General features: G+C 42.6%; 3 protein-coding genes across 3 annotated transcripts; 1 reads left to right on the top strand and 2 right to left on the bottom strand.

The window, feature by feature from the left end:
• Positions 157–795, top strand: LOC110433535. Its single transcript, XM_021455873.1, has one exon. It carries the CDS (start codon positions 297–299, stop codon positions 555–557), a length of 261 nt encoding a protein of 86 aa, XP_021311548.1. The 5' UTR covers positions 157–296; the 3' UTR covers positions 558–795.
• Positions 1735–3709, bottom strand: LOC8058255 (D-inositol 3-phosphate glycosyltransferase). Its single transcript, XM_002456023.2, has one exon. The coding sequence runs from the start codon at positions 3426–3428 to the stop codon at positions 1926–1928; it is 1503 nt and encodes a 500-aa protein (XP_002456068.1). The 5' UTR covers positions 3429–3709; the 3' UTR covers positions 1735–1925.
• LOC8054962 (protein trichome birefringence-like 21) lies at positions 7452–9201 on the bottom strand. The gene is made up of 2 exons (XM_002456022.2): positions 8469–9201; positions 7452–8366 (listed from the first exon to the last, which is right to left on the bottom strand). Exons 1-2 carry the CDS (start codon positions 8883–8885, stop codon positions 7620–7622), a joined length of 1164 nt encoding a protein of 387 aa, XP_002456067.1. The 5' UTR covers positions 8886–9201; the 3' UTR covers positions 7452–7619.

Genomic DNA, 21029 nt, shown 5'->3' with positions numbered 1-21029 from the left:
GTACGCTCCTCACTCTGCGGTCAGCTGTCACGTATCTGTCACCGTACGGTCGCCGCCGTCAAGCAGCTCCAGTTCACGGAGGGTTCCGTGGCTGCACGTCTCATCCGGCTCGAGTTTTTTAGGCGATAGATATCGGCTGATCTTTTCTCATCTGCAACCGAACTCCTGACCGGCTATAAGATGCAGGTCGCCGCTGCTCGGGCTTTGCGTCTGGGGTTCCCGGTTCGGAGAGATTGCACTGGTGTTGATTGCTCTCCTCAACGTTCCGTGTGTTCCGAGTTCCGAGGTTCCGTTCCATGTCGACGAGAGGGGGCGGCGAGGCGAGGCAGGCGACGGTGAAGATCATCGAGACGGTGCACGTGGAGGTGGACCGGTATAGCTTCAAGTCGATCGTCCAGAGGCTCACGGGGAGGGACGCGCTGGTCGGCGACTACTCGGAAGGGCCCGAGCGTAGATCAAATGAAGAGGCGCCTCAGCGCGCTGCTGCTGGGTATATGAGCAACCAAGCGAGCAAGCCCTTCGCTGATCGCCACTCAAGCAAAGACGAGAGCTGTTGATGACCATCTGTATTTTTTTTTTTTTTTGGGGATTTTGTTTGAAACTTTGTAGGAGCACTTCATATCGTTTAAATAGAGGGAAGAAGAGTACATTGTGTTATTACATTAGATACTAAGATCACTATCTCACAGAACCAAAAATCTCGTTTAATTAGCTAAATCCATGGATGCAAGGCTGCCCACAGGGCACAGGCAACTCTAGCCATCTCTTCTTTGGCCAGATTAAAAACCTGCATCGGCGAGTTTAGTTTGTCTTCAAAGATTTTTATGTTCCTCTCCTTCCAGATGTTTCAAGTAGTACATGAGCAGCGCCGCAGTTCTCCTTTGTCTTGCATTGTGGTCCTGCAAGGGAAGCCAACCACCACCAGTCTTGTACATTATTGTATGAATATTTTGGCTGAGATAACCGAACCCAGTTTGTGAATTGCATCCAAACCTCTCCTTCACCATCTGTATTTAGTATTTACCTATGAACCAATTATCGGTCGCGTAGTGTATAACATGTTTTTCTTACACGAATATGAAACATGTGCTCACCGCGACTGCCAAATTTGTCTAATTTTTCAATGTCCTTGACACATCCATCCAAAAATGCAAAAGAAAAGGAGAGAGAGAGAGAGAGAGAGAGAGAAACAAAAACAAAACGACATTTTGACTTTTGATAGTACAAAGGTTTCTTGTGAGCAAAGTCCAAACTCCAAAGTAAACATTTTGAGCAAAGTCCAATTCACACTTACTGCAAGTTGCAAGCCTGCAGCTGACCGAGTCAAAGTCGTTCTAGTACGGTGTACTTTCTGAAATGGATGCCGCATGTATCGTACAGCAAAGAGATGCGACTATCAGCAAGCCATTGAGCCAATACCGAGACATCCCTGCAAGTCAGCCATTCTAGCATGCGGCTGGTCAACGACTCAACGCAGTTATACTATTTGGTTGCTTGCCACATAAGCATTCATCATCCGAAAAGGGCTACGCTAGTTTTCGTACGGCGTACACTTTGACCTCCATCCTTGAGTTGAGTACTAGTACTTTGCGTATATGTACAACCGGATCTCCAGTACAATTTACAAGACGTACGAAGAGACACATGCGCCTACTAATAATAAACAGAGTGTGTCAACATCAAATGGTACTGTAGTCGTACTGAACTTAGAATGCGTACTTGTGCAGTCATGCATAAATAAAACAAATCGTAGATTTTTGTTCATCTGTATTCATAAGAAATGAGCTCCAAGTTAAATATCTATATTCTATACCTGGGACTGGGAGGGAGTTGAACGCAAAAACGGGAGAAAAAAACACCGTACAACACTTGTGTATAATTATTAGCAAAAACGCATGCACAGTGAGCAGATAATAATTACTCGATCAATCGAACTCGGCTGGGTACCCGCAGAAGGTGTCGTTCTTGACGCAGAGGAAGAGCCTCTCGTACGCGAGCGCCATCTTGGTTGCCGCGAACATGGACTTGGCGTACTCCCGGCACGCGCGTCCGCGGCGCGCGGCGCGCCGGGCGCCCTCCGCCACCACGGCCTCCAGGCTCTCCAGCAGCGACTCCACGTTGGGCGCGAACATGTACCCGAACTCGTCGTCCACCACGATGCTGCCCTTGATGCTCGGGAACCGCGTCGCCACCACCGGCTTCCCGCACTGCATCGCCTCCATGAGCGTCAGGTCCAGCCCCTGCGGCCGCAGCGTCGGGTCCACGAACACGTCCAGCGCGTTGTAGAACGCCTTGAGCTTCCCCGGCGGCACGGCGCCGAGCACCTTGGCGTTGCGTCCCAGGTCCATGTACCGGTTCTCCCACGGCCCCTTCCCGGCGATGAGCAGGTACACGTTCGGGTGGCGCAGCACCAGCTTGGAGAATGCCTCGTACAGCAGCGGGTGGCCCTTGTCCTTGACCAGCCGCCCCGACACGCCCAGCACCAGGTCGGCGCCCTTGGGCACCCCGACCTCCTCCCGGAACGCGCGCCCCAGCGGCGTGTCCGGCTCGAACTGCGCCTCGTCCACGCCGTTGAGGATGACGTGCACGCGGCGGGACGGGATCTGGTACACGTCGCGGAGCATCTCCCCCGTGGAGTCGCTGATGGCCACCTGGTGCGCGTAGCTCCGGAAGAAGCGCACCTCGGAGAGCACGCGGTACACGGACTGGCCAAGGCTCTGGTTCAGCGCCGGCGACCGGGCCTCCTCCTCGCCGCGGGCGAGGTCCTGGAAGATGCCCGAGTGCAGGGCCTCCAGCGAGATGCCGTGCCACGACACCACCAGCTTGTCCACGCCCAGCGCCCAGCGGTGGAACACGGCGACGCTCTCGGAGTGGATGACGTCGAAGGGGTCGTTCTCGCCCTCGGCCTCGTAGAGCTTCCACGCCTCGTCGCAGCGCCATTGCCCCGGCTCGCCGTCCAGGAAGTGGAGCTGAGGACCGTCGGCGGGGGCCGAGGGCGCCGCCTCGGTGTGCGGCGGCGGGGAGGTGAACACGTGCACGCGGTGGCCTCGCGCGGCCAGCGCCGTGTGCAGCGTGTGCGCGTGACGCTCCATGCCTCCAGGCGCTGAGGCCACGGGCCACTTCCGGGAGAAGACGGCGATCTTGAGCTTGGCGGGGGGCGGCCTGGACGCCGAGAACGGCAGGTGGTTCCACGAGAACTCGATGTCGCGCAGGTCCCCCTGGAAGCCGGCCGCGCTTCCCCGGCGCGAAGCGGCCCCCGCCAGGGCCGGGGAGCAAGAGGAGCCCGGGAAGGAGGAGCGGTTGAGGAGGAGGAGGGAGAGGAAGGGGAGGAGCAGGATGAGGGAGAGGAGGGACGGCGAGAGGGAGAGCATCGCGGGGAAGGGGCAGCGCTGCTTCCTTGGCCTCGACGGGGAGGTGAGCAGGGCCATCGATCACGCCGCGCGCGAGCTAGCTCTAGCTAGGCGTGCATGGACGGTTGCACGGATGCAGCGCAAAATGGCGGCAAAGGGGCAGGATTTTAGGCGCGGTTCAGAGTTCAGCACCGCTTTTGGAGATGGAGCAGTGAAGGTGGAGTGTCTTGAAGGCATTTGACTTCACTTGGGAGGTGCATTGGGAGCTTGCTACCTTAGTCATCCATGGTGTGCTTTCCATGGCTGAAGTTACTTACAGAAGCAGCGATGCATGCGAGGGGGTGTGTCCATGCACATGCACTTCCATAGTGTACAGTGGCACAGTGCTACTCGCATCGACGCAAGCTCAGGAGTCATGGCCGCTGTTTCAACCAAAACAGAGCTTCCATTTCCATTTTTGAGAGGTCAAAACTCAAAACACTGAACTGCCCAGCTTAAGCATCTCCGGCAGCTCCCAACTCTTCCAATAAAGTGGTAATGGAGATGGTCACTACCATTTTTAAGATTATTAAGGGAGATATTTTTATAGATCACCAATATCCTCCTAAAAAAACCAATATCCTATCCCCTCTCTACAGTTCCATACAAACACCATGATTACTCCATTTGCAAATCACAACAATTCATATTTTATGTCTCTACCACACATAATTCAAAATAACAAATTTGAAATTTAAATTCAAAAGTTCAGATTGAGATTTACATTAACTGGATTTACTAGTTCTAGAAGATTTTTTTCTTGACATGGTAAAGAAGGTTTGGACCGGTGTGCAAGAAGGCCATACTCCTTTAGTCCCTTAGCACAATGGCAAGATAAACTCAAACACCTTTGCTAGTACTTAAAATGCTAGTGGTTCCTACAAGAAAGAGAAAAAAAACAATTGCTAGATAAGTCCTTGTTCAGTTCACAAATTTTTTGGATTTCGACACTGTAGCACTTTCATTTTTATTTGACAAACATTGTCCAATTATGGAGTAACTAGGCTTAAAAGATTCGTCTCGCGATTTACAGATGAACTGTGCAATTCGTTTTCGTTTTCATGTATATTTAATGCACCATGCATGTGCCGCAAGATTCGATGTGATGGAGAATCTTGAAATTTTTTTAGAACTAAACAAGGCCTAAGTTGCATGAGTTAGGTAAGAAAATAGAGAGTGGGTTCAATTAGGTGGGAACAAGCTTAGCTCAAACATGCCTTAAATGAAAGATTAGCTGAGAGAGAGAGAGAGAGTTAAAATGGCACCTAAAAAAGGTCTAAAAAATTACTAGAACGAGTTGTAAATACTAAGTACTTCCAATTAGTGGCTTATGGAAAACATAAAAAAACTCATAGCTTTCAGCTGGAACAAGGCGGGGGTGTAATAAGTCATGATTGAACATAAAAGTTTACCAGGTATCATCATAGTTTGTTTGGAGCTCCTGAGCCCTCTTTGGTTACGATGGATGAGACCCTAACATCCCTCTACAGTAATGGAAAATGAAGGGAGTGTTTGGTTCGCAGCCACACATTGCCTCGCCATGCATGCGACTGCCACAGCAGTTTGGTTGTTGTTTGGTTAATGCATAAGTTGTGTCCGCCATACTTTTTCCTAGTTCATTTGCATGCTTATTTCGGCCACACCTCTGGCGGCCATTTCTCACGCCACAGTCTTCGGCGGCGCCACAACTTGGATGGCTGGCGTGGGCTATGAACCAAACAGCCCCGAAATCCTAACGCAAAACTTTCTTAAGCTAACGTTAAGGATGCTATTTCAAATAAATCATAATTCGACTCTAGCTCCAAATGGATTCCTCACATAATTCTATAGAGTTCTCTAGAATATATAAATGGGGATTTGAATGCTATGTTAGATGATTAACATAAAGGTGATGTCCCTTCACATAATTCTATAGAGTTTTATAGAATATTCGACATTGCCTCCTCCCACGACGATTGCCTCGACGCGTCTCCATAATCATCATCATAGTGCCTCTTGTGCGCCTGCAGCTCCATCGACGTGGCAACATGACCACAACTACGTCAACATCGGCCATCTTCAGCACGATTTCTTCGACTATAGCTATTGCACCCTCACGCTCGGCTACCTCAACATCGGTACAAAGGGCTATCATCTGCATGAGCCATCGTAGGTTTTCTCTCCAATCGTAGTGTCTGCATCGCGCCTACTTGTGACTGCGGGGGATGTCGTTTGACTTCTTCTCAAGTCTCACCATCTGTAGAGCTCCCACTTTGACTGGGGGTGCTAGAATATATTTAGGGGGTGTTTGGTTGGTGGTAAAGTTTAACAGGTACTGTAGCATTTTTGTTTTATTTAAAAATTATTGTCCAATCATAGACTAATTAGGCTTAAAATATTCGTCTCACAAATTACTCTCTAGCTATGTTTTTAGTTTCGTAAGTAGTCTATATTTAGTACTCCATGCATGTGTCCAAAAATTCGATGTGACGGGTGGTAAAGTTTACCGAAGGAAACCAAACACCCTCTTAGTATGAGTGTTGTGAATGACGGCGGATAAACGACGAAGAACACAAGATCAAAATACAGCGGAGATACAAGATTTAACGTGGAAAACCCCTCCAATGCGAAGGAGAAAAACAACGGACGCCAGCCAGCAAACACTCATCACTATTATCAAGAGTTGGGTTACAACGCCGTGCCGCGGCTTAGAAGATCATACTTTAGGTGGAACCCTAATTTGGGTATATCTACCGTACCGTGGGCCTTCGCTTTGCTCCGTTAGAAGTCGGCCTTTATAATGTGTAATTGAATTTGGAACATATTCAACAAACTCCACCTTGAGATAAATTCATCTTGTAGCATAAATCAACACCTTCATCCTGAACATAACAAAGAAAATACCACTGGCGCCAAATAGCCTCTTGGGCTAATCTACTAAACCAACTAAGCTTGAGCATACTTAGCTACAGAAACAGGTTTAGTCATCATATCAGTAGGATTATCATGAGTATTGATTTTGCATACCTTTAATTTAATCATCGATCACATCTCGAACAAAATGGTACTTGATGTCAATATGTTTAGTTCTCTCATAAAACATCTGATCTTTGGTAAGGTAAATGGCACTTTGACTGTCATAAAATAAATTAATACTAGAATTAACTCCACACAGCTCAACGTACAGACCTTTCAGCCAAATTAATTTCTTGTACGCCTTAAAAATAGTCATGTACTCTTCTTCAGTTGTTGAAAAGCAACAACAGACTGCAATGTAGTCCTCCAACTTACAGCAGAACCGACTTGATCTTAGTGCACAGATCCCTCTTCTTACTCCTAGGCATGCAGACTGGGCCCATCGGCCAGGAGTGCTTCGACACAGCTATATGTATACCTACGCACTCTGATGAGTCAATCACGCATTCTCCAATATACCAGTGTTCTTCCTCTTTCAGATAGTGTTTCATTCCTCATTTTTCTCCTACAATCAGTCCCAATGTCCATGTCCAATTCGCTCTATTTCAAATTTTCAATTGAACAAACTGAATCCATGGGTTATTTATGCTGCCTTTTGTTGTCTTCTATTGGAATTACTACACAATGAAAAGGACAAAAACAATGAAATCGTTTTTTTTCTTCCGCATGTTATGTTCCCTATTATTAATTTTTGTTCACTAATAAATTGTACTTTTATACTGTATCTCCTATTAATTTTAAATGTTCTTATTACTTTCATGTGTAGAGGGAGAAATGCCAAGAATGAGGTCCTGAAGATGGGGACAATGGTGACTGGCTGGTAAGAGAGAATTGGGCTCGCCAACATACAGAGGATGGTGGTGTTCTGTGGCAGCTCGCTGGTGGCAACAACAAAGCCAGTGAGAGTAGGATGGGAAGAGGGAGAGATTCATGCCCCTTGAAATGCTTGGTTATCTGCTAGATAAGCCTAACGCACATTGTTTGCCCCATACGTCAAATACCACATTCCAAGAAAACATCAACAACAAATGGCTCAAAAACTGGCTGCAAGAAAATTTTATGTAACATACAATCGGATATACGTAATTAAGACGCTTTGCGCTCCAATTAGTGCCTAACAAATGGAACAACTTTGTTGAGTGTGGGTAAACCTGTGCTGAATCCAGCACGAGATGCACGGAGTAGAGGACATTGTATATATCGAGGGGCAAAAAAAAAAACTAAGCTAAACCAAATCAATTATTGACCACAAACAAAAACCACCTTAAATTTGTGTTAACTAGAATCTGACAGCATGTGGAGCAGCATGTCGTTCCATGCGTCGATAGGCCCTGGCAGGCACCAGTGGATGCAGTCGTTGTACAGCGTCCGCTTCTCGTGCGGCCAGTGCCCGTACCGGCTGGGGTGGCCGTCGGGCCGCATCAGCATCGCCGCCGTGGGATCCATGAGCACCACGTCCAGGCCCTCGGCCTCCCTGAACTCCTCCAGCTGCGACGTGTAGAACTCCAGCTCCACTCCTCCCATCGGCGCCGTCTCGTTCGCCCTGTACGGCCGCGTGCGCCGGCAGTCCCCGCCGGCGTCGTACGTCCCGCCCTCGAAGTGCGACATCGGCGACAGCGTCCTCAGGATAACCTTGCCCCGGAACCCGGCGTCGCCGGCGAGCGCCCGGAGCGCCGTCCGGAACGCCATCCGGTGCGAGTGCTGGTTGGTGAGGCTGCTGGTGAAGTTGAGCGGGACGTACATGCCGCCGACGAGCTGCCCGCGCTCGTAGAAGTAGGACTGGCGCGTGAACCAGTTGGCCCCCGAGAGCAGCACGTAGTCGAACCGGGACGCGACGGACAGCCACTTGGTGTCGGCCTCGTCGAGGTACAGCCTGAACACGCCGGGCTGGTCGGCGACCTCCTCCGACCTCACCAGGAACGGCGACCAGAAGAGGTACAGGGTGACGTTGTAGCCCTCGTAGTACAGGATCTTGTTCGGGTCCGTCTTCTCCGTCACCGACACGTCCTTGGGCTTGGCCACCTGCAAAATCCAAAGCACCTATCATCGCCATCCATCCATGCATGCATGGGTCAGCAGCAGCTAGTTCCAGCTATATGTATATATACAACGTACGCTACGCACCTTGGACAAGAGGCAGAGGAGGGACTGCATGTGGTTCCTGGCCAGCGAGTCGCCGACGAACGCGACGGTCTTGTTGCCGACGACCTGGAGGAACGTGTGCGGGTCGAACCGCGGGAGGTCGCAGGCGTCCGGCTTCCAGCGCCACTTGAGGAACTCCAGGTCCGGGCGGCCGTAGAGCATGCAGTTCTGGTGCTCCTGGATGAAGTCGCAGGTCTCGTTGGTGTACTGCGGCGAGTCCGGGTCCGGCACCCACTCGCCGCGGAAGATGTCGCACTTGGGCACCGGCGGCGCGACGTAGAGTTGGTCGGTGTAGCTGAGCTGTAGGTACGGCACGTTGGTGAAGCAGGAGAGGATGACGACCACCGAGAGGAAGATGGCGGCCGTGGGGCCGAAGAGGAGCTTCAAGCACAGAACCATGGCTGCTCTATCGTCTCTCGCTCACCAGATCGATGACACCACACGACTCGACTGTGTGCCGTGTGCACTGGCGGAGACTGTGAGCGTATGGATCAGTGGCATTTGGAGTTTGTTTAATACTGAAACAGATCACCCGATCTTTCTACTCGCGTGTTCCAATGTTCAACACGAAGAATTCATAATTCAATACTGCTTGCAAATGGAGGTGAAAGAGGATCGGAACTTTCTTCAGATCGATCGATCACATGGGTGGAAACTGGAAACAATAATATATTTGCAGCAACTGCTGAGGATCATTCTGATAGGTTTTTATTAAGAGGTTTTCTCCTCTCGGCAGTCGGCACTGGACACCACGGACTACAGCAGCTAATCCTCTTTATATATTTTCTAAATGCAGGCAAATACGTTCTGGTGTCAGTGCTATTAATGCCCCAACGGCTATTGAAATCCGATCTCTGAATTAGCTACAAATGTTCAACGATGGCCATGTTTAGTTCACCCTGAAAATCAAAAAGTTTTCAAGATATCAAAAAGTTTTCAAGATTTCCGTCACATCGAATTTTATGTCATATGCATGAAACATTAAATATAGACAAAAACAAAAACTAATTACACAGTTTAGCTGTAAATCACGAGACGAATCTTTTGATCCTAGTTAGTTCATGATTGGATAATATTTGTCACAAACAAACGAAAGTGCTACACTACCGAAAACTAAACAAGGCAAGTCCTTGCTCGTAATTTCTGACTACCTACGCCTCCTGATTTACTCGTGGTGTCAGAATTCAGAACTTTCGGAAGAGAGAACAAATCCTTCAAGGCTTTGTCGATCTGCACGTCCATCGATCTAAGCGTACTTCACACGAAATACTGGCAGGAGTGCAAGAAAAAAACTATAAGATCAAAGTTGTTTGTGGCCGACGATCGGCAATGAGGTTTTATGCTTGTTTAATCTTACCGAGGAGTTGAAATAAATTGGCAACGCGGAGGCTGTGGACTGTCGAGTCGAGTCTCATGTTGAGCGACGCTAGTTTTATCCCCTCGAGGATTCTGTCTGAGGCCAGCTGCAATTTTTCTTTGTCCTATAGCATTATCGAAACAAGGAGGAGCCAGTAGACATCGCCTGCCTTAGGTCTTCTTCAGTTGCCAAAAAATTTTAAGATTTTTTGTCATATTAAATCATTCGAAACATGCGTAAAGTAATAAATATAGATAAAAAATAAAAATTAATTGCACAGTTTACTTGTAATTTGTGAGACAAATTTTTTTAACCTAGTTAGTTTATAATTAGACAATAATTATCAAATACAGACGAAATGCTACATTAATCAAAACCAAAAATTTTCCTCAATTAAACAGACTATTAGCACGTTTGGTTCACGGAATGGCACAGTAGTCTCATGTTGGAGCTTTGTTAAAGTACAGTTTCGCTGTGGAATTATCTAGAAGCAACGGTAGCATAATGTAAATGTTAGGTATTCAGCAGTGTTTTTCTCATAATAAATCAGCCAGCAGTACTTTCTACCCAAACGAACAAGGCTGCCAACGGTTGTGCGTGCGTCTTAATTGCAAATTGTAGTATATGCATTAGGCAAACAAAGTGTGCACGGTGTGCGTTTAAGGCACTCACAATGCAGACTCTATCATAGAGTCTAAAGTTATTTATTACCTCGAACAATGTGGACTTGGAGTCTAAATAAGACTTGGAGTCTTATTTTTTCTACCTCTTTCTTCAATAAATATGCTGCCACATCAGCAAAATACCATAAATAATATGTCTTGGACTCTGTGATAGAGTCTTGCATTGTGAGTGAGAAATGTTCTAGATTCTTGATAGAATCGGTGTGCGTTTAGAAGTGAGAAATGTTCTAGATTCTTGATAGAATCGCTTAAATTGCTGTCAACCACTACAAATGAAACATTAATAATTTCAGGGATAATTACTTGGAACCAATTCTTGTTTTTTACTAGTCCATCCCAACAATCCTAATTTTAGTTCTAGTTGCAAGGGAATCCAGCAAGCTAGACAAATAATTCCACGGACTGGTTTTGAATCAACAGAGAAACGTTTTTAAAGAGAATCGAGATCTAAAATGTTTTTAAAGAGAATCTAAATCCCTACCAAATGCACGGTGAAACTAGGAAGTGACTCATGCAAACATGGATAGCTAGATCCTTACCAAATGCGTTTGGTAGTGAGACACGCTTCAAATTCTCAATAGAATCCCTAAAATTGCTGTCAAGCACTAAAAAAAAGAAACATTTCAGGGATACTCAGTTGGAACTGATTCTCGTATTTTACCAGTCCAATGAAACACTCATGGTTTTTCTGATTCTAGTTCTAGTTTCAAGAATACAACGGCCTAGCCAAATGGTTCCACGAAACTGATTTAGAATCAATGGAGAAATGCTTTTAAAAATAATCCAAATCCCTACCAAATGAATAGTTAAACTAGGAAGTGACTCGTGCAAATAGCATGGATAGCTAGATGTTTTCATTCTAAATAGTAATTGAAAGTATTTTTAAAATAATTTTATTTAATTTATTTTTTGAATTAATTGTAATCACCCTCTCTCCTTGCGTCTTCACCGCATGTGAACACCATACATCTATCTACTAATTTAGTGACTTATAAGGCTATCACCTTCTTTTCCTCATCTTCATTTTATTCTCACTCCTATATCGTGGTTGTATAATTTTTACTAATGCCAAATTAAGGTACCATTTACTGTTTCTTTTTTGAGCTCCATGTCTTGATGAAACCACGGCTCTCACAAATACTTCTTTTCCTTGCGCCCTTGATAAATTTAAATTTTGAATTATATTGTATCTTCTCTTGTGGACCCATATTTGCCTCTTTCAGTCTTTTGACATAAAACATCAACAGATTCATCACAACCTTGCTCATGTCGATATGTTAGAGTCACAATTGTCTCAAGTAGCCACTAGCTAGCTTCATCATCATGTCAATATCCATTAGCACATTAAGTATTTCCAAACAAACTGTTGAACCCTTCACTGACATGCGTGAGCTGCTGATATCAGTCTGTACTATGAGTGACCACATTTGTTTACGCTTGTGACCTGATGGAAGTGGGGGTGTCCAATCTTTCATTAGGTTGAGGCACCTCTCGATCGATCTGGTGGAAGCACTCACAATTTGGCTTACAACCACAAAGACCTAACCTCCTAAATTGGGTGACGGTTGTTGCATATATAATACTAGGGAGTCAGGGACGGCCAAGGACCCTTAGACATGTCTCTAATGGACTCTGACACGATACGTGATCTAATAGCCCAAAAGATAGTGGCACACAACACACCCTGATAGATTATGTATGTCTACTTGTTTTGACGATTCCTTTTGACTCGTAAGGAATCTACATATGAGTCTGGTGCCATTTGAAAATAATGAAGAGGGTGGCATGAGGAGGAAGGGGTGGCTAGTAGAGGGAGAAGAATGAGAGAGGGATGGGTTTGGATTTTGTTGGCTAAGTTGGTGGGTTTAGGTCCAATAGAAGAAATAGTGGAGGGAAGATTGGGCTCATCCATTACCTGATCAAGAGAAGAGCTAGGCTGCTATCCCGCATCCAACTTGCATTGGCCTAGATATGGATTTGTATGTGTTGGTAAAAAAAGAAAGAGGGACACTTGATTTGGGTCAATAACAAATTAGAGCTTGAATAGAAGGAGAAAAGAGACATAAGATCGTGTTAAGGTTTGACAATCTTTTTGGAGATTTTGGTCATAAGATAATTTGAGTATTTTGAGCTATAATTTTGGGACGATAAAATTTGAAGAATGGACATTTTCTTCAGAGATAGTATTAGGGTTTTATGTTTTCCATGGATTTGATCAGGGTATCAAAAAGGTTGGGCCAGAGTCATAGAGATTTGGTTCGAATTCAAGTTTGGCTTTGGTTATAGTGTTCGCCCAGATTGCTTGCTTTTATGAGGAGCATCCGTTCGGATTACTTGCCTTCGGATCCCTAACCAAATAAAATCAAAATATTTTGTCATGAATATGCAAATCTAGCAAGTAATTTTGAATCCCTAACCAAACAAAATCAAATTATTTTGTTAGTTTTATCATAGGGTTACAACCAAATCATTCAAGAACTTCAAACTAAACATGGATAAAACTAAGGAAGAGGAAGAAGATTACCTTGCTTCACCAGATCCAAACCAAGATCCGTAGTCCTATAGCTAGAGTAGATAGATGAGAAAGGGGACGAGAGGAATTTGGAGTGAGAAACATCCCCTTGTCGTTCTGTTCGTCAAGCATGGAGAAAAGAAGGAACAACACCTAAGCGGACGATTGTGTGTGGGATTAAATCTCTAGGTCTTGGTGCCACGCCATTTAGCATCAAGTTGGGTGCCGCATACTTTGGTGCCTAGGTCCGGGAGCTCGGTGTCATATGCTATTGGCGCTGAACCCTCTGCCATGTAAGCTCCATGTCTTCGCCATGTATCGTAGCTTGGCGCCAAAGGATGTGCTGTCGAGACGTATAACCAAGGCAGTGCCGAGGTCCGGGGCCCATTTCGGCAAATTATTTGGTGAGTTAAAATGTGAAATGCTTAAATAAAAAAAGTTATTTTTGGACGAGAAGGGAGGAGCATATGTGGAGTCAATTCATTTGCATGGACACATGATAATGGATGAGAGGTTGTATGTAAGAGAGGAGTTTTTGCAAACTTGCCGCAAGTAAATTTTCTCCCAAATTGTCATATCACTACCAAAATAGTGGAGTTCTCCTAGTGTTTTTAGTTAGTAATAAAACACTATCACTAGTTAAACACTAGGAAATCCTCACTAGGAGGCATTTAGTAGGGAAAAGTTTATACTAAATTTTAAATGCTAAAACACTAGGAGAACCCCACATTACTAGGAGAAATTGAAAAATCTGGTAGGAAAAAGTTCATTCTACTCCCTCCATCCCAAATTATAACGTATTCCAAAAATTTTAGAGAGTCAAGCATTTTAAGTTTGACCAAATTTATATGATAAGATAATAACATTTATGATATTAACTAAGTATCATTAGGTTTTTAATTATATTTTTATAGTATATCTATTTAATGTCATAAGTCTTTATAATTTTTTCTATAATTTCGGTCAAACTTAAGATGCTTTGACTCTCTAATATTTTTGGAATGCTTATAATTTAGGATGGAAGGAGTACCTTCCATAAATATTGTCGTAGTTTGACTTTCCTCATCAAACTTGAAAACTAGATATTTATCCTTTGAACTCTCCAAATTATTCAGACTACATCCCTAGTTGGTTTGGATTGGTTTTTGAGGTGGATTCATCTTTTTTTGATAAATATTGGTAAAAACTTGATAAGGTAAAAAAAAACACATAAAATATCTCTAATACTTTAAAAATGATAAAAAAAACTAAAGATAGATGCGATATATCAAACCAAAATAAAATATTTAGAGCTCATGAAAGCATCTCTGGATGCTTCAAAAATATATTTATCTCTAGGAAAATGCAAATATTATCGAGAAAACTAGAAAATCCATAAAACATTTAAATCGGCGTATAAACATGTTTTAAAAGTTATCATCTTAAAATTCATAATAAGCAACAAACACTAATGCATTCAATATTAATGTATGTTGCATTCATGCTAGTTGTATATCAGTTTTTGCCATGCAATTTTTTAGTACATGTTTATACATTGATAATGTTTTTAGAATTTTCTAGATTTTTTGATATTTTTCTATTTTTATAGAGCTAAATCTATTTTTAAAAATCATCAAAGATATATTTGATGGACTATAAATGTTTAGGATTTTTTATTTTTAAAAGCACGTGGACATTTTCTATGATTTAGAAACTTTGTCTAGTATTTACCATATCTTTAACTAAAAAAGGGACATCCATCACTCCAAACCAAAACAAAGAGGTAATTTAAATAGTTTCAAGAGTTTAAAGGTAAAATGTACGATTTTAGAGTTTGAATTGCAATAGTTTAGAGAAGTATAATAAAGCTTTTCCTTTCATATACATACTCCCTCCATACCTATAAGGAAAGTCAATGTGGACAAGATTTGAGTCAGACATTGGAAATATAAATCATGAATAACTTTTAAGTTGTTGAGTTTGAAAATGTGAAAACTATATGAATAAATTTGTCTTAAAAAATACTTTCATAAAAATATACTCCATATGTCCCTCAAAACTTCAACTTCTAGAATTCGCGCCAGTCATTTTTTTTAAGTTTGACCAACTTTATAAAAAAGAGCATTAATATCTATGACATAAAGTGAATATATAATGAAAACATATTCTATAATAAATCTAATGGTATTAATTTGGTACTATAAATCTTATTGTTTTTTCTAGAAATTCAGATAAAGTTTTAAAATTTTGACTTAGGGCAACTCTAGAAGTTGAAGCTTTTAGAGACACAGAAGTACATATACCACTTTTTGATAAATATTTTTTTTAAAAAAAAAAGATTAAAGTTAGACTCTGAAGACCGTGTTTGTCCTAAAAGACTTTTGTATAGATATAGAGTGAGTACCACAAAACAAAAAACAAGCTGGTCAGGTGAGGAAAAAATCCGGCCCACCAACAGCCCACCAAGCAAACTGGAGCACGTGACACATCAGGAGAGAGATTCCCGTTTATAGTCCCGTAGTCCGTGATGTGCGTGTGTGAATTTGTGATATTTAAGGCCTTGGGCCTTGTTTAGTTCACTCTGAAAACCAAAAAGTTTTCAAGATTTTCCGTCACATCAAATCTTGTGTCATATGCATGAAACATTAAATATAGACGAAAACAAAAACTAATTACACAGTTTAGCTGTAAATCACAAGACGAATCTTTTGATCCTAGTTAGTCCATGATTGGATAATATTTGTCACAAATAAACAAAAGTGCTACAGTTTCGAAAAGTTTTCACTTTTCAGAACTAAACAAGGCCTTATTTAGTTATTCACCAAGATTCTTTGTCATAGTGAATCTTTGAACACATGTATAAAGTATTAATTATAGAATAAAAACTAATTGGGAACATATCTAGTGCAAACCACAACCTCCGTGAAAACCTGTGCAAACCATAGCAAAAAAGTTGTCTAAATTCATCAAAAAAATCACACATGTAGATGATTTTATGATACATAATATTGTAAAATATATTGTCCAAACTCAACTTTGTTTGTGAGATATAAAAATAACAAATTTCAAGCCACAAAGGTGTCCACAGGATTTGCTAGAAATTTGTTATTTTTATATCTCACAAACGAATTCGAGTTTGGATAAGATATTTTACAAGGTTGTGTATCATCATATCATCTACATGTGTGATTTTTTGGGTGAATTTAGATGACTTTTTTGCCGTGGTTTGCACAGATTTTCACGGAGGTTTTCACAAACTAATTACACAGCAGTGTCGATTTTCCAAAAAATTTTTGAAACTAAACAAAGTGTATATAGAAACGAAAGTGCTACGCTCATTTCCAAAAAGAACAAAACAAGGTCTTAGGTAGGGTTCCTACCGTCGGCATCGCGCCATCGGCGGCTCGGCAGTCGCCGGTGTGGAGGTGTCCTCGCCTACGGCTGCTCTGCATCCCAACAACTGCGCAATCCTCCTCCCTCCTTCGAGGTCGTTCTCAACCGCCGCCGTTCGTGCCAAGGGAAGCAGAAGCCCCCGCTGGCCGCTGCCGCCGTTGTCCTTGCCTAGGCATCACCTCATCCTTGACTCCCGGTCCGCCGCGACGTCGGCTCTGTTCGTTTTTTTTTTTCAGCAGTGTTTTTCTGTCAGCAAATAATTTTAGCTATGACTTTTCAAACGAGCAAACAGACCTCTGACCCGGCCACGACCAACTGCCACTCCAAGCCCTTCATCCGGCTGTACCCACAATCCTTGCAGGCTGCACCTATTGGGTCTAGGTAATGATGTTCATCGCCATGTCTTAAGTGTGATACTCATGAACCATGGTCATCCTAAGCATGTTCATAGGTTTCCTGGGTTTTGTGTAATCTCTGGTTGATTGGTGTCGATAATTTTGCTATCAGAAAACACATTTGTTAACCAAATGCTTGAGAAATAACAATATGCCTCAATTCCATCAATTGGGTCCATCACATTTATGTGGGTGGTTATTTGAGTTGGTATGTGATAAGTCGAATTCAAATTTTTCATATGTTCCCTAATTGTCAATTCGTATAGTAATCTGGTCTTGTGCAATCTAAGTTCTTGTAGTTGATTTGTAAAGCAGCGTTCGTCATCTGAATATGCAAGGCTGTATTTGTTGCCTTCGGTTTCAAAAACTAGAATTGCCCAAATTGAATGAAATTGATCTGGGCTCAGATTTCCTAAGATAATTATATGTATTGCTTCTGTGCTACATACCTTGTTGGTGAGATATCAAAATTGAAAAACATGATATCTCCTTCAGGCAAAATCTGACAAGAAGACATTTCTCTAACTGAGAAGCACGCACAGCTGGTTACCTCCATCAGTACATCTTCCATGGGAGCCCCTATGTTGCGGTCCTCAGCTAGACAAGTGTTGCGCTCCGCATCTGCTATTGTCTCAAAGCCAGTGAGTGCTTCCCACGTTTCTGAGGATTGATGGCTACTCACACTTTGAAAGAGGCGATAAGCCATGGTGAGGGCATTGAATCATGTGACTTCGACATTGATGGCCACATCTGGCGTCTCCTGTGTTACCCCAATGGCAGCCACTCCAAATATAGGCGCCACATTGCTCTCTACCTCACACTTGTCAGTTCTCAGGATGAGGTCGTCCCAGTGCAATCACAGTTCAGCCTACTCGATCAGCTTGGCAGGCCAGCGTTGCCACGCGATGTGGGGATGCATAAGTTTTCACGTGGAGATTGCTGGGGCCTCAAGGATTTCATCAGTAGGGAAGAATTGGAGAAATTAGAGTATCTCAAGGATGACCATTTCGCTATCCAATGCGATGTTTCTTTCACCACTGAGAAAATGCAGTGATAATTGGACCTTCATTTCTCAAGATCTTAGATCTGGTGAACGGTGAACCACCAGTCTTTAGATTGGAATGCTTTTTATTCTGCCATAGATCAGTTTTAGCGTGAAGCTAGAAGGGTTCTATCTCTCAAATCAAATTTACTGCTGGTTCGTTTTTGTTATGGTGCACAACCAAGAGTTCTCTATGCTGGTCTGCTTATGAATCTCAGTCTTTTTAATATCCAGCACGTTGCTGTTTTCAGTTTCAGTTTGAACTCATTAGGTTGTGTAACTTCGTCCCTGCCTACTACTGAATGGCTGAGCTCCTGCTTAAGTAACAAAAACATTGTTTTGTAGCAGCTAACTCCAAATTGCTGAGTGTGTTATCTGTCTTTGTTTGTATGCAGAGAGATACAGTTTTTCATTCCTATGGAATTATTAAAAAAGAGGGATACAGTTTTTCTGGGAGATTAATGGCTGGATCACTTGTTAGTGATTTAGCACTATTTATGAAATTGTTTCATTATGGCTCTAGATTGATTAAAGAAACACTAACTGTTTTTGCTTCCATCCTGGTGCTGTTTCTTCGACCGGATTAAGTAGTTTATGGTTTATCTGTATTACATTGCTATGTTTTCGATGTCATTCTTTGGTTGTCATTGATCTGAACCCTGTTCCTTATAAAAAAATTCTGCTATTTTCCTAAGATTCTTCATTCTTGCTGCAATGTTTTCTTGTCTTATGAGAACCAATCCATGCATGTGTGCAATAAACTCATGGTTTTGCTGACTTTTGTACATAATTTTGTCACTTACTGTCCTTATTACATATTTACTTCTACCATTGTTTATATTCCTCCTTCCTGGTTCATGCTGTTTGAAACTGTTTTGCTCCAGCAAAGAGTGTAACGTCTTGAATACGTTTATTGCGTTAGAAGTGTAAAGTAGCAAAATAATAATAATTGTAATTTTATCCATCACTCAAATGAATGATCAGAGATGCGTAGAGCTCGTCGAATGCTTTCAGTTGCACTACTCATATGTATTGTTTGGAATTTGGATCATGGAGATATAAATTTCAGAAGTTTTAAAAAGAAAAAATAAACAGGACCCTTGTTATTGTAGCGTGACGCTACAGTGCCGCGCCGCTACAGTACCCGTGGTGGCCTTTTATATCCTCTCCAAGGCCTTTAGGTTTCATCCATAGCTTTTCATATTCAGGATAAAAAAAGGAGAGGGGATAAAAGAGAAAGGAGAAGAGGGAAGAGAAGAATAGGGCCTAGGGTTTTAACGCCGCCGTCGGTCATCCGTGGTGGTCATTCTTCCTCCCGTGAAAAATACGGTTAGGTTATACCTTGTATCTTGGCTGTCCCATTGATCCACCATGTCCCTTTTGCTGTCCATGAGGGCTTAGCCATGTTTGGCGTAGATCGGAATAACAAGGCTTTTGTGGCGGCAAGGATCGTGGCGAGTTGGATCGGAGATGATGGAAAGGTGAAGAGGCGGAGAAGAAGGAGTAGACGCCGGGAGTTTCAGCGTCGTGCTCGCTGTGGTTCTCTAGGTGAGAAGCCAAATATTAATCCCCTTCATCTGATCAAGTTTTGCGAATTAAATCGCTTATTTAGAATTTGGGTTTAGTGGAGAAATTCTCGAAGTCATTTACGTTCATGTTCTTCAATCTGACTGGTTTCCAGTGACGAAAATCTGGACAGTTTTGGATCTAAGCAGTTTTTGACCCTGTTAATGAAATAATTAGGTCTTTGATTATTAACAAAGGTTTTAGGATTTTTGTTAAGCTTTCTAGATTGGTAAAGTTTGTAACTTTTGAATAAGTATATCTCCTGTTATGAATTTTTGAAGTTTGTTGTTCTGTTTTGAAGGTCAGAAATATTCAGTTGTGTTCTATGGTTAATTATACCATCTTGCAGATCTCTGATGCAAAAACTTACAATACAAAAGTTGTATATAACAGAGTTTTACATGATCTGATAAATTGTGGTAATTTTTGGATGAGTATTCTGAAGTATATGAAAAAGAGAAGAGTCGGCGCTGCTGTCTTGATCGGTAGCGCAAACGGTAGAGGCTTGAATGTCGGGTTTGGGGCGCTTTAGTGCGTATTTGTTCTTACTCTTGCTTGTATGTTGGTGTATGTACTGAGTAGTATTTGTGATCAGGTGGTAGCACTTCGGAACATCGCTAGTGCTTTTGTTCTCCTTCGGTAAAGGGGCAAGTGAATGTAGCGGTGGTTTGCTACCGTTTTGGCTTGTTATTTTTATCACCTACAGTTTATTGTCTATAAGAATGTCACCTCTCTCATATCTAAAATTTATGATTTGGATATATTTAGTCTTAGTTAAATTATGGTCTTATTTAAGTACTTATGGTGATGGTATTATGTTATATTGTTATTTGTGGCTAGCCCGCAAACCTGAATTTGAAGTTGGAGTATCATTGGTGATTTATTAATTTTGTTGCAACATGCCAAGTGCATTGCATCATTCATTGGCATTGGAAGTTATGTCTTGACCTATAGTCATGACTGTACCGGTACGCATCATGGGATGCAGCTCCACATCTTGTTGGGTGTGCAAGCAGGAGACATATGCATTGCATTCATATGCATTCATGAGAAGTATGTTATTGAAGGGATTTTATCCATGTTATTATGAAGCTCTGTATTATTGGCTATTTTCCAAATTGGAAGATTGTTACTTTAGTATGATATTATGTCAATTGGGAACATCATATTAAATTGATGTTAATTCAAATTGTGGTTTAAATAGCTTGTCCAAACAAGTTCGTTTGCTGAGATGTTTCATCTCACTCTTGCTTTACTCAATCCAGGTACTTGATGCTTACTTGGAAGGGAAGGGAATTAGCTGCACGTCACACACTTATTCATTTAGAGACCTTGTGTTTTAATAAATAATAATTTGGTTTGCTTATTGGTTTTGAAGGCGGTTGTTAAAGTGTGGGTGTTAAACTTAATTCTTGTTGAAGTAACTTATTTACGTTAGGATGTTCATTAATCCTAGTTTGGTATTTCAATATTTTTTTATATTTTATTCTTCCGCTTGCTATAAATACAAAGAAGATGCTGCCAAATTGTTTATTGGTTGTGTGCAGCTGTTGTTTATGTAGTCTAGTAGCATCCCGGTGTATTTGTGGTTTTCGGGGTGTCACAAAGCACCATCT

This window comes from Sorghum bicolor, chromosome 3, assembly GCF_000003195.3.
Source record: "Sorghum bicolor cultivar BTx623 chromosome 3, Sorghum_bicolor_NCBIv3, whole genome shotgun sequence".
Classification (NCBI taxonomy): Eukaryota; Viridiplantae; Streptophyta; class Magnoliopsida; order Poales; family Poaceae; genus Sorghum; species Sorghum bicolor.
This window is presented reverse-complemented; position numbering and strand designations above follow the sequence as displayed.